This window comes from Poecilia mexicana, unplaced genomic scaffold, assembly GCF_051168715.1.
Source record: "Poecilia mexicana isolate PSO_F unplaced genomic scaffold, ASM5116871v1 scaffold_6, whole genome shotgun sequence".
Classification (NCBI taxonomy): domain Eukaryota; kingdom Metazoa; phylum Chordata; class Actinopteri; order Cyprinodontiformes; family Poeciliidae; genus Poecilia; species Poecilia mexicana.
The window spans coordinates 30,313,363-30,326,806 of record NW_028263375.1 but is presented as its reverse complement, the minus strand read 5'-3'; the positions used below and the strand labels follow the sequence as shown (position 1 = coordinate 30,326,806).

General features: G+C 39.4%; 1 protein-coding gene across 1 annotated transcript; it reads left to right on the top strand.

Annotated features, from left to right (window-relative positions):
• Positions 1 to 209: 209 nt before the first annotated feature.
• LOC106930831 (mgat4 family member C) lies at positions 210 to 6,688 on the top strand. Its single transcript, XM_088006576.1, has 3 exons — positions 210 to 396; positions 1,320 to 1,467; positions 3,025 to 6,688. Exons 1-3 carry the CDS (start codon positions 235 to 237, stop codon positions 4,179 to 4,181), a joined length of 1,467 nt encoding a protein of 488 aa, XP_087862702.1. The 5' UTR covers positions 210 to 234; the 3' UTR covers positions 4,182 to 6,688.
• Positions 6,689 to 13,444: the final 6,756 nt, after the last annotated feature.

Genomic DNA, 13,444 nt, shown 5'->3' with positions numbered 1-13,444 from the left:
AGCCCTGGGAACTTTTGTCGGCAGTAAAGCTCTAGAAAAATGGCAAGTTGAACCATCAGAGCAGTTGTTGTCTGGGCGGTTGTGGGTTTGATTCCAGATTTCCCCTCCCAACGATCATACACGGATCAGCGGATGATTTAAATGAGTGTGGACAGTTACTTAACCCCAAACTTTCCTTAAGCACTGCGCTCCAGAGTGTAAAAGCCGTCGCATCCTGATGTGTTTCTCTCCACCATGTCTCCCTCAGATCCCATCGGCAGTGTGAGAATGAGGCTGGTGTGGAAATCCCTGGACAAGATGAGGTGTCTGAGGAAACGCTCCACCATCCCCTTCCTCGGCTTCCTCATCACCTTCCTCCTCTTCTTGAACCTCTACATCGAGGACGGCTACGTGCTGGTCAGTGATGAGAGCTGCCATCGGTTTTATTCACTTATCGAGACTCTTTGTGTTCATCTTCTGGGCAGAGGTCTGAACAAATCCATTCAAACAAACAAACTCCAAATGTCTTTTATTTTGTTTCCCATGAAGCGGTGGGCGATATTTACTGAAGGTTTTAACGCAATATTTTATGGTGCTCTTGTGATAACGTTAAACATGACGATAGCAACTATTTATTAATACTTTTTTTAGGTAGCTGTATGTCTGCCACTGTTTTTCAGCAGAAACCTTCCTGTTTGTAAAATGCTTCTTCAGGACAGCAGATACAAAAAAGTGTGACTTGTATTACTAAACTACACAATCTAACTCCATTTAATCATACTTTCAAATGTATTGATATTTATTGATGCACCTTTGTTGAACAAACAGTGAAGAGAAAAACAGTACTAACAAAACGGGCAGTGTGTACAGATTTAGGGGAATTTATTGTGACAGTACGTCAAAATGTTATACGAAATTTATCACAATAAATGATAAACGATACAATAAATCCCCCATTATTCCCATGTTTTCCATTTTATATTTACTTAAATTTTTAAAGAGAGTTTGTGTTGAAATCTTGATGACTTGGACCCAAAAGGACATCAGCCAGATGATTTATTGTTTATTAATGATGTCTTCAGAATTTGGGGGGAAATCACATAATTTGTGTTTATGTCAGTTACTAAAAGGCAGTTTTGCATTTTGGGCATTTTCATGAATTCTGCAAACTGGCTGTGGAAGGGGTTAGCTCTGCTGCATCCAAACTCACATTAGGAATAAAAATAGAAATATGTTCTTTCCTTTTTTTTTAATTATTCAAAAATGCATGCTTTTATTTGGCTGCTTCTCTTTGGTGTGCCTTTCTTTTCTTCTGTTCTAATGTTCTTTTCGTGTTGCAGGAAGGAGATAAAAGGCAGCTCAGGGAAGCGTCGGTCCATCCTCCCAGCTCGGAGCGATACGCTCACACCTTCAGAGACCTCAGTAACTTCTCTGGAACCATTAATGTCACATACCGCTATCTCGCCGGCACGCCTCTGAACCGCAAGAGTAAGTCTGAAGGTTCCCTCTTTAGCAGCGGCTTCACATTAACCCGTCTCGTATCTGAGGAGGCGGAACCGAATCCGTCTGATTTAAAGAAGAGAAGAATAAATGATTCAAAGAGATTCTTTGTTTCGGTTTTGAACTTGGCAAAGAGCTCACCTCAAGCAAATCATGCTCTACTTCCAAATGTTATAGCTCAAAAATCATTTTGACCCAGTTGTCTTATCTGCATTTTGTCGATTTATTTTGCACTTTCCATAGAGTCGTGGGAAGAACCCAGTTCACGTTTGCCACTTCCACAGGATTTAGAAAGGAGTCAGTAATGCTTTGTAACTTTTTTGTTTTAGGTTATTGTTTCTTTCTTTACGGTATCAACTGCGCTCTTTTCTTTTTTTTATGCATTTTGTTTTGTTTCTGTGTTTGTTCACTTGATCTTAAAACCTGTATTTGTTTTTTTGTTATATTACAATTATAAAAAATAAAAGCCTCTTAGGTGAGGTCATAAATATGCAGTGCCTATAAAACATATTCACCTGCAGATCTGGAGCCTCATTGAGACACATTCACACCCAAAGGTGCATCTGCTAAATACTGACTTGAAGGAGTTGCATATGCAATGACTGATTTAATGGAACAGTTTTTAGCTCTTCCTCTTGTTATGATATTATTCCTTCATCAAAAACATATCTGGAGTGTTGCCTTGATTCTTTCATGCAAGTTTGAGAAATCCTTTAATCTCCATGGCAACCAATCAGCTGGGAAAAACGCCTGAGTGGACATAACTCCGCCTTCAAGGATGAAGCTCCTCCTCTGAGCTGCAGTTTCCAAGCTTCCGCCTCACAGAGCAGCTCTCCCCCACTCAGTTCCTTCAGACTAGCCAGCTGGAATTAGCAAACACCTGGTGGAATTGAGAGGAGCCATGTTGTGATGACTTCCTGAAGAGTTTCAGAAAGAGCAGGAGTTTCTTAAAGAGACAGAGGCACCGTTGCAAGGCATTAAATTAGAAAGTCTAATTTCTTATAATATATATTTGGTAGATGTACAGCATTTTTGTAACAACAGAAATGTAAATAGTTTCTTGATTGTGCTATAAAATGACACTATGTGTCATAATACTGCTTCTTTAAAGAGTTTTGTTGATCAGGATTGATTTGTAAAAGAAATAAAAAGGGTAGAACATTCAATGGGATGCATATTTTTATAGACACTGTATATGAGCATCTCTATGGGAGCAAGAGTCTGACTGTTTTCTTCTCTGAAGCATACAGTTAGCACAATCTTGGAAGGAATATAAAGTCCAAACCTGAGAAAATATGTGTGAAAAGGACAAAACCTAAAGTTACTGGGAAACCAACTACAGCCCAAATTGTTTAATCTTTAAACAATTTTCTTAAACTGTCCCCACATACACAGAAACTGTCTTCTGATTGTAAGTCATCATTTCTCATCTCCCTTCTCCAAATTTCATCAGGGAATAATTTTACAGATACCTCAGATCTGAATAGCAGCATTGCTTTACATTTACTTCACTCATTAAAATATATTTTCACATTTAATTTGCAGAGTTCCTGACCATTGGATTGTCATCGGTCAAGAGGAAAAGGGGAAACTACCTCCTGGAGACGATTAAATCCATCTTTGACCAGTCCAGCTACGAGGAGCTGAAAGAGATTGTGGTTGTGGTCCACCTGGCGGACTTTGACCTGGTTTGGTGTGAGAACGTGGTGCAGGAGATCACCAGGAAGTTCGCTCACCACATCATAGCTGGCCGCCTCCTGGTCATCCAGGCCCCAGAGGAGTTCTACCCTTCTCTGGACGGCTTGAAGAGGAACTACAACGACCCGGAGGACAGAGTCCGTTTCCGCTCCAAGCAGAACGTCGACTACGCTTTCCTCCTGAACTTCTGCACGAACCTGTCGCACTTCTACATGATGCTGGAGGACGACGTGCGCTGCTCCCGGAACTTCCTGACGGCGCTGAAGAAGGTGATAACCTCCAGAGAAGGCTCCTACTGGGTGATGATGGAGTTCTCCAAGCTGGGCTACATCGGGAAGCTGTACCACTCCAGAGACCTGCCCCGCCTGGCTCACTTCCTCCTCATGTTCTACCAGGAAATGCCTTGCGACTGGCTCCTCATCCACTTCCGGGGCCTGCTGGCTCAAAAGGACGTGATCCGCTTCAAGCCCTCGCTGTTCCAGCACATGGGCTACTACTCGTCCTACAAAGGCGTGGAGAACAAACTGAAGGATGACGACTTCGAGGAAGACTCCATAGACATCCCGGACAACCCCCCGGCTGGCATTTACACCAATATCAACGTCTTTGAGAACTACGACGCCACCAAGGCATACAGCACGGTAGACGAGTACTTTTGGGGGAAACCTCCCTCCACCGGAGATTTTTTTGTCATAGTCTTTAACAAATCAACCAAAATTAGCAAAATTAGGATTGCTACTGGGTCTGATGACCGACAAAGCGACTTCCTTCACCACGGAGCGCTGGAAGTAGGAGAGAAGTTGGTCGGGACTAAAAAAGGAAAGCAATGCTCCTCTTACATCACATTAGGAGAGTTTAAAAACGGAAACATCGAGGTTCAAGACGTGGACCACAAGATTGGCTTTGACATTGAGTGTGTTCGCATTGTGGTGACAGCCAGCCAAAAAGAATGGCTCATTATCAGAAGTATCAGTTTATGGACTACACAACCGCCCAGCCAATGAGAACTACACACAACCTCTCTTAGTAACCCATACTGGCTGTTTTTATTATTATGTGTTTTCTAGGTTTAATTTATTCATTTTGTATGTATTTATTGATTCTTCTTGCCAAATCAGTCTGTGTTTTTATACTTAAACGTTGTAACCTTAGTGGACCATCTTCAGTTATCCTCAAAGATTTCTGATGGAACCTCAATGTATTGAATAACCATAGCTTATTCCTCATATGGTAGTATTTGTATAACAACCATACTTTTCCCAAACCTGATTACAGGAAAGAGACGTAGCGTAAAAGTGAGTAATCTGGGGTTTTGTTGAGTATTTTCTTTGTTGTACCAAAGCTTCTTAACAATAACTTTTATTGTCAAGCCAGACTTCGATAAGTCTGACTATTTCATCTTTAATGGAAAGGTTGAGGTTGAGTTTGAGGATGAGCACTGAAAAAAAACATGTCAGACAAACATGTCAGGTGGCGTGGCAGTATCTCTGTCATAGAAAATACAGAGTCTGGCCATCATTTGAGCCAGATGATGATCAAAATGAGGTTCTGACACAAATTGGCCATTTCGTATCTGAACAGTTTGAGATCAAAGTCTTTCCTCCAACATGCCTGTGTTCGCCCTTACACAGTGGGGCTTGACCCAACTCCATTGAACTCTACTGGGAGTCAGATTTTGGTGTGCCTTTTGTGGAGCCATCACAAGCTGGTTGACTGACTTAAGACAAATTCTGGTGGAGAAATGGGATGGGATGGCACAACACTGAGGGACAAGGCTGGTGACGATCATGAAGAGAAGGTGGTGTGGTGTACAGTTCACCCATCCACTGCAGAGGCAGCTGTTTGTTAAATGAATACACTCTTAATTAACAGTGTGTCTTGTTTTTAAACTTTAATCATCCGTCTCAATAAATGCCACCAACATAAATGTCAATACCAGAATCAGTTGTTTACGACAAGTATTAGGGCCATACAAAGAAAACATTTTTAAATATTTAATTACGACAATAGTCTTATTACGAGAATAAACTCATACGAGAATAAAGTCATAATATTACAAGAACAAAATCATACTACAGGAATAAAGTCTACATAATATAATGATGTCAATATGAGAATAAAATCGTAATATTTTGAGAAGTCATAACATGAGATTAAAGTTGTAATATTATGACTACCTTTGTAATATGATTTTTTTGCTTGTAATACTATAACTTTATTTTCATAACTTTATAACTTCATACTTTTGAGTTTATTCTTGTAATATTATGACTTTATTAAATATTATCATCCTAGTCTCACAATGTTGTGACTTTATTCTCGTAATTTAATTTTTTATCATTTTCTTGGGGTGACCCTCCGTCGTAGTTGTCTGGCATTGGTAGAAATTATTTTCTCTGATGCAACCCACATGCTCTTCCCTGCTGCTCAACACACAAATGTCTTCTCCTTACATTTAAAGAGAGATAAACAGACTTTTTAAACGATTTATTACCAAGATGCATTGTTGCAACAAAGAAATTATCATCTAAACAAAACTTTTATTACTGTTTTAATTTATTTTCTAATACTCTTGTTATAATTATAACCCACTACCAGTGAAGATCCAACAGAAATACAAACCAGTAATAACCACCAAGGAATGGGGCAAGTGGTAAAAGGAACAACCTTTTGTTATGGAACGTGAATGCATCAATGTTAGAAAAATTATAGATTTTATTCCTAAATAAAAACAGTTCTGAACATCATCTTAAGCTAATGTTGGTAAAAAAAAAAAAAAAAAAATCCGAAGCAAGACCTTAAAGGTACAACAAAGTTGTCTTTGGTCTCATTGTTCTTTCTTGAGATTGGGTCAAGATATTGAGAAAGTAAAACTGACAATCTGAATGAAGCAACAAGAGTAGAGTCAGATGGAAGTTTTCTTTTGCTTTGCGGCTGAAGAACAATATCTGGTCCACAATGGAAGCGGAGATGTCAAGAGGTTGGCAAGAAAAACAAAAAACATGAACAAGTTACTTTGAACCACTGATGCAACTGATTTGAAATATTTCAATCTGACTAACTTGCTGACTGCAGTCCAGTCCAGTCTGTGGGAGAGGCTGCCATGTTCAGGATGTGGCTGGTGCGTTAACGTAAAGTGTCTAATACGCAACATTAGAAAGTTGCAGCAATTGTTCTGTGTTGGTAATGAAGGTGTGTGTCGTGTGTGTTGGGTGGAGGTAGATTTTTTTTCTGTGAATTTTAACTAAGGAATTCTGACTTCTCGGTTTAAATGTTAGGTTAACTGCCGCTAGCAAATCATTAGCTGCGTTTCCTTTACAAATGTGCACAAAACTTTGTTTATATTCCGCTAATGTCGAAAACCCACAATTTTGCAATTGCTCCGTTTCTATTAAACAGGAAACACAAAATCACTCATGAATGAGTTTGTTCACTCAATAAGTTATAAAACACACCACACCATCATCCTCGACTACTTCCTGTCGTCGTCTTTGTGGTTTACGCCAACATCTAATTGTTGATTTATGTGATGTTTGTGAAGCAAAAAGTGCTTCTATGGCAGCCACATAAACCAATTTTGATATGGCTGATCCCTCATTGTAGTGCAGAAAATTTTTATCCAAAAAGTTTTTGTTCAAAATTAGCATGTTCTCATTAAGTAAATTTATATTCTAAATGTCAAATTGCTCAGTTATGGTCAATGGAAACGCAGCTGTTGTTGTAGAGCAAGACAATAAGGGAAAAGACCTACAGATGACTACTGCAACTCAAAGCGCCTACAGCAAATATATATGTAAAATTTGTTAGCCTCCTCGTCGTCATTGACAACTCACAGTTGGTTTCTTAACACAAGGTACTATAAGTATAAATTGTATTGGTGTGGAATTGTCCACGGGATTTGTTGGCATTAAAAAAATGCTCAGATTTTCACCTCTCTAAATCTTTAAAGCACCAAATTAAAATGCCAAGAAGTCATTTTTATTGATGAATTGTTTTCTTGTACTCTAAAGGTTTTTGTTTTATGATTCACTACAACATTAACTAATAAGTTCAATAATATATAATTGTGTGTAAATCTGGCAAAGCGTATATATTTTCTGTGTAAGCTAATCTCCTTTTGATCTGACTACATTAAATCTACCGGGGTATGAATTTTCCTGATGGGTCTTCAGATTCAGAAATGTGGATGTGAGTTGGTTATAGTGAAAAGTAGTGCAACAGAAAACAGAGCTATATCATGTTATAACATAAACACATTTCTTATTGAGCCGATAACCAGTTTGAACTGAATTCAAGCAGGCTTTTTACTGCTGTACCTGGACCCTACTGGCTCAATTAAGACAAAATTTACCAAAAATTACCCCAAATTAATGTGGCATCTTGACTCCTGCCAAACTGAAGCTCTTTAACTGGATGTAGCACTTGATGGTGTGTCAGAATGTGAAATGTCTCATTTTCTAACAAGAAAACATTGTTCAAACAATATTGAACTTTTTGACATTTGCACAACAAATTAATATATCCAATTTTAATGTGAATAGTCTTTGTTATAACATTATAAATGTATAATGTGATATATTGTTATAACATGATGGGTGTACTGCAATAGCATAATAGTATATTGTAAAAATATGAAAAACATTTTTTTGAATACTGAGGTTTTCACTTTACAACATGATGTTGCTTTAATTCTCTTTTGCCTTGTTGGCAGCTTTCCACTTCCACAAATCTAACTTTTTTTTTTTTTTACATTGTAAATTAGTTAAAATAATTCTGGAGGCATTTTTTCTTTTTACTGTCCCAGTAAAAAAAATACATTCACTGACATAAAAAATTAAGCAACAAGTTAAGCTTGCACATGCAGTTTTAATTATGTTTCCTATTTAACTGTAACACCAAAATTTTATTTTTTCTATTTTTTTACATTAGCAGAATATTTACAAAATTTTGCCCACATTTGTAATGGAAACGCAGTTGGTCACACATTTTGAGTATCAACATAGCTGGATTTAATTTGTTAGCATTAGCTTCTGCTAAATATCACATTGGCATAGCGTTTTACAATTAGCTTCCACTAAATACTGTGTTGGGATAGAGCTGTAGCATTAAAGGAACTAATGCTTACGATTAGTGCTATAGAGGTAGAGTAGCTAATAGGGATGTGCCGATCAGGTTTTTTCCTCCCGATACCGATACCGATCACCCATGAGGGCCGATACACCGATACCGATCACCGATACCGATCACATAATTATTATTATCATAAACACTACTGGTTACATTATGTGGAAAAAGGAACCATGAATTCACCTTAATTTAGACAAAAACTTGTTTTTAATAACTTTTTCCAAGAAGAAAACTAAACAAAACAGGCATTGTGCAAATTGTACTGCTATAGTAATACTATCTTTAACAGACTGATAACATATGAAGGCTCTGAAGAGGCTAAATAATACAAAGAGCCAAAATAAAACCTCTCAACATTGCCAAGAAGTTCAAGTATAAAACCTGAAATTCAAAGGCAAAAACAGGTTCCATTACAATAAACAATCCTGAGTTACTGAATGAAAACTTCCTGATAGCATGGCGGCTAGCTGATTACTGCTAGCTCTGATTGGCTGTTTCTGACTGAGCGGAGTAATTATGCAGAACAGGGAGGAGATCGATTATTTTTTCAGAGATTATCTGTCTCATGTTAGGACAGCGAAAGTTTTAATACATATGTAAAATTTATTTTTTAAGTTAGATGCTGCAGCTTTAAGCAGGTTCGGTGTGAGAGTCACTACCAGGTGGAGCAGAAGCGAAGCTCCGTCTGTCAAATATTACTACCTGTAGCGTAGCAGCGGTTCAACAGCGAGAGCAGAACCAGCGTCTGACATCGCAGCTCGAAGACTTAAATAATTTTGCGGGTTATTTGTTTAGCTTTCTGACCGTCATGCTAATCCGGGTGAGTGTTTGTAGCTGTGCGCTGCTTTACCTGCTATCTGATCGCTCCGTATGTCTTTTTTACCGCAGTGAGCCTCGATGTAGCCAAACTCCGTCAAGTATGGCTTTGTTTTTATTCCATACTAGATTCGTCGTGTTGATGCGTTTTGACCTGCTTCAATTTTCCACCGCAACATGCAAACTTCCCCATTCATTCAGTGCGTTATAGTTCCATATCGCTTAGGATTTGTTGCTGCGCGTTTGCGCAAAGTGAAAGAAAGAGGAGACCAGCTGCACAGGCAGGCTGCGAATTGAGAAGCAGGTGATCGGTATCGGTAAAAGAGACAATGATCGCCGATCACCGATCATGCACTTTTTCACGAAAATCGGCCCGATTGTGATCGGTGACCGATCGATCGGCACACCTCTAGTAGCTAACCTTTTAGTTAGCGTTGCCCACTACTGTTACACACTAACACATTGTCTGACTCGTCCCAACATGCATATTCCATACACATTACTGGTCTGCATGTTATTTTTAAGTCAGAAGTGCCAAAATAAGCATCCTGAGTAGGTGGGCATTCAAAGTTAAGCATCCACATGAAGGGGTGAGAGCTAATGTTATGTAATCTTAACACTCACTTGTTGCTTAATGTTGCTTGTCGATGTATGCTTAAATTAATATGTCATCACAATGACCATGTAGCAGCTTTTCCTTCCCGAATCATTGTATCAAACCAAACATCTTCTGCTTTCTCACCTCCTTGGTTGAGTTCGTGACTCAGTGGGCTTGTTCACTAGAGCCGAGCGTTCAGCCAGGCCTGCAGACAGCAAAACAGAGTTTGTTTCCAGCCATCTTCTTTAAGAGCTGAGATTAGACCGCGCAGTGAAGAATGGGCCAGGTCTGCTGTATCCTTCTTTTTTTTCCTTTTCTTTTTTTGTTTTCTTCTCCGACACAGTTTTTCCTCCTCGTAAATTGGTCTGTGTTTGCCTCGCTCTCTACACCAGCAAAACAACATCTTCCCCTAGAGCTATAGAGGATCTCAATTGGTTCTCCCCCCCTGTTGTTGCACTCCCCCAACTTCCAGTGCTGCAGCTGTTCCACGGTTACTCCTGTGTGATCTTTATTCTCAGCTCACACAACCGGCAGCTGCTTTCGGCGGAAACTTGCTCTTTGCGAACCTGGTTGCACGGTACGCTTGAACAAAGCAAACATTTATTATGCCTCTGATAGCATGTGCCGATCTTCACGTTTTCCCACAGTACGACCTCTAACTAAAGCAAATTTTACTGGGATTTTGAAATGGAGCTCTCGTTATGAATCTGGACGGTCATGTCACGCAATTAACTGGGAACTGGCAAGTCGATGTCAACTGAAGTGGTGACTAACACAAAGCTGACATAGTTTCCAAAAATGAAACCAGTCCTGTTTTGTCCACTTTAATCAAACTCGGTTCAGATTAAAACATCAAATGGTCCAGTCAAAGGCCAGAACTGAATCCAGTTGAGAATCTGCAAGATACTTTGAAAATTGATTTTCACAGACATTCTTCATCCAGTCAGTCCAATTAAGATATTTTGCAAAAGAAAAATATGCAGAAATGTTGGTCTCTAGATTTGGTAGGCTGACTTAAATCTGTATTTTTAGAAAAATGTGGTTTTACAAAAGGTGTTGAAATACTTTTTGAGTTTCTCACTAGTAATACATTTTATTTTCCTTACAGCTGCCATACTATTTTGTGTTCCCACTAAAACGGATTGAAGATAGATGCTCTAACATGATCAGATATTCAACTCTTAAAACAGAAAGCTTGAACTCCTCATCTCACACCGCCTGATTTCTGAACCATGCTGCCGAAGCCAGCGGAGCGTTTTCTGTGTTTGTGAAGCCAGAGCTCGTTCCTGAGCGTTGTTTAATGATGGATTAGCTTGAACGCTGAAATGACTCGGTGCAATAAAGAGGCAAATGTTTACATGACACCAGCTTTCTTCAGGGAAACAAGTTGTCATTAAACAAGCGATGACGGTTTCGCGGGCCGTCGTTCCTCTGTCGTTCCACCTGTTTTCCTTCGAGGCCTCGGACCATTTGGACTGGGACTCTGCAAATTCAAATCCCAGCCTCCCTCCCCACTTCCTGCTGACATGTGGTCTCTGAAATGAAATTAAAAAGTCTACCACCTCCCGTCAGAGCTTATTGTTTTTTCCTGAAATGCCATTTTTCATTTTAGTGAAGGATTCCGTGACCTGTGCCAATCGGACTCCTACTGCTGAGGTTGTGTTGATCTAAACTGGGCCACCCGCATGACATTCTACATGACCGCCAGTTCTTCAGTTAGCTATTAACGCACAAGGTAACTGCATGGCCTGTTACCGCAGGAAAGAAAGCCTCCCTGTGTCTGAGTTCATCGGCTCTTCTGATACTTCAGGAAGAAATATAGCCATCTTGATCTTTATTTGAGATAAGATGCCAACAAAAAGTAGCTGCACGCTGCAGATATATAGCCAGATTTACATCTTTGGGGGGGAGGGTATAACAACAAAAGCTGCATAAATTCCTCAAGTGGATGTCAGGAAACTGCTGTGCACAGCACTCTCTGCTAGAAAAGCTCTGTCCGTACAGAGCCTCCTGCGCGCACGAGTCAGTCGTACATTTGAAATGGTTCCCTCCCTGTGTGTTCGTCAGGAAGAAAAGCGCAGCGGCAGACCTCGGTGAGATGAGGCCAGGACCTTCCGATACGCAACCAGGTTGGTTGTGAACTCTCTGTGAAGCCGATTGATGTGATGACTGGTGTCTGGTTCAGAGTTGTTCCAAACGTGAACTGTCTTCCAATGAAGCATGTTCAGTGAAGCATGGACAAAGAAAAGAACATTTTTATTAGCAATTAAAATAGCTCTCCTTTTACATGTCATGATTTGGGATTTAGCTTCCAGCTTCATGGTTCTGAGTTTGTACTCTCTGTCAGATCATCAGCATGAACGTCAGAGAATTTGGGACGTTTTAAAAATGCATTTGAATTGTTCTTTTATTTCTATGTCTATTTACAAATTATCACTTTAATGATTTTTAAAAAATGGAAAGAAATGGGTCCTTGATTTGAATTTTGATGTGTTCATTCTGATCTATAAACTTTGAACATACAGGCTCAAATATACATATAAACCAAAACTAATGAGATTAAATGTGTTCCAATTATCAGGTTTATTGCCCTCCAGCTCCCTGCTGGAGAGCAGAAAACTATCCTGCGATGATAACTACCATTGGTTTTAGCTAGCAAACTGTCAACACATCATGCTAAATTTTAAATGTACGCATGATGTATAAAAGTCAAAGGGATGCAGTGTTTTGCTACTAATTGTCAACAATATGACAACTAGATAACAGGGTCAGGAAAAAGTTTTATTTAGAAAAATATATACTAAAGCAGTGGTTCTTAACCTCTTTTGAGGTACCAAACCCACCAGTTTCATATGCGCATTCACTGAACCTTTCTGTAGTGTTAAATAAAATTTGATCCCCCCCCCCCAAGATTCAGTGACCCAACTAGAGTATAGTTGGGTCACCCCGTGATCACTAAGTCTGCTTAAAAGGTAGAGTCTCTGAGAACAGTTCTTCAAAATATAGTCAGTGTTTTCAGCAAAGTTGAGCTGACTGTCCAGGAACGACCCAAATTTGCCACAGTTTCAACAGGTTGTCCATCGAGAGAAACTGGAACCACTTTAAGATCTTTAGATCATTTAATTAGTTCTACATTCTTAAGAGAATGAAAAATTTATAATAAATCATAAAGACTTTGCAGTATTCTGATTTAGTAATGTAATTATATTAGCTGTGTTACCACCCCCACGCCACTAGAGGCAGTACCAACCCCGAAAATTATGCGACTAAGAAGCAGATTTAGAAGTACACCGAAAGAAAAGAATTTGGTAAAAACTGAGGTTTGCTGAAGTAATTAAAGACACAAGTTCAAATCCATGCTGAGAGTGTAACTCCTTCAATCAGTGCTCCTCCGCAGCACTAATTGGCTCAGCAATGTAACGTGATCCTCTGCAGCAAGTGATGGCGAAGCGGGGCGTCATCATGACTTTACACAAGTGTGTCTTGTGTAAAGTTCGTTATGCTAGCTTGACTTTGAAAATCTTCACATGTTGATGTGCTGTGGAATTCAGTGAGTTTCGGTTGAGTAAAAAATAAACAAGGCGATCCACACAACAACTCTCTGACCGATCATCAGCAGAGCAGTGGTAGAATCTCAAAATTATGTGAGTAACTATGTATGTAAGTAACAGACTGAAAGTTCTTTCAGGGCTGCGCCTGGTCACAGGACCTGTTTGTGGTGTTGTG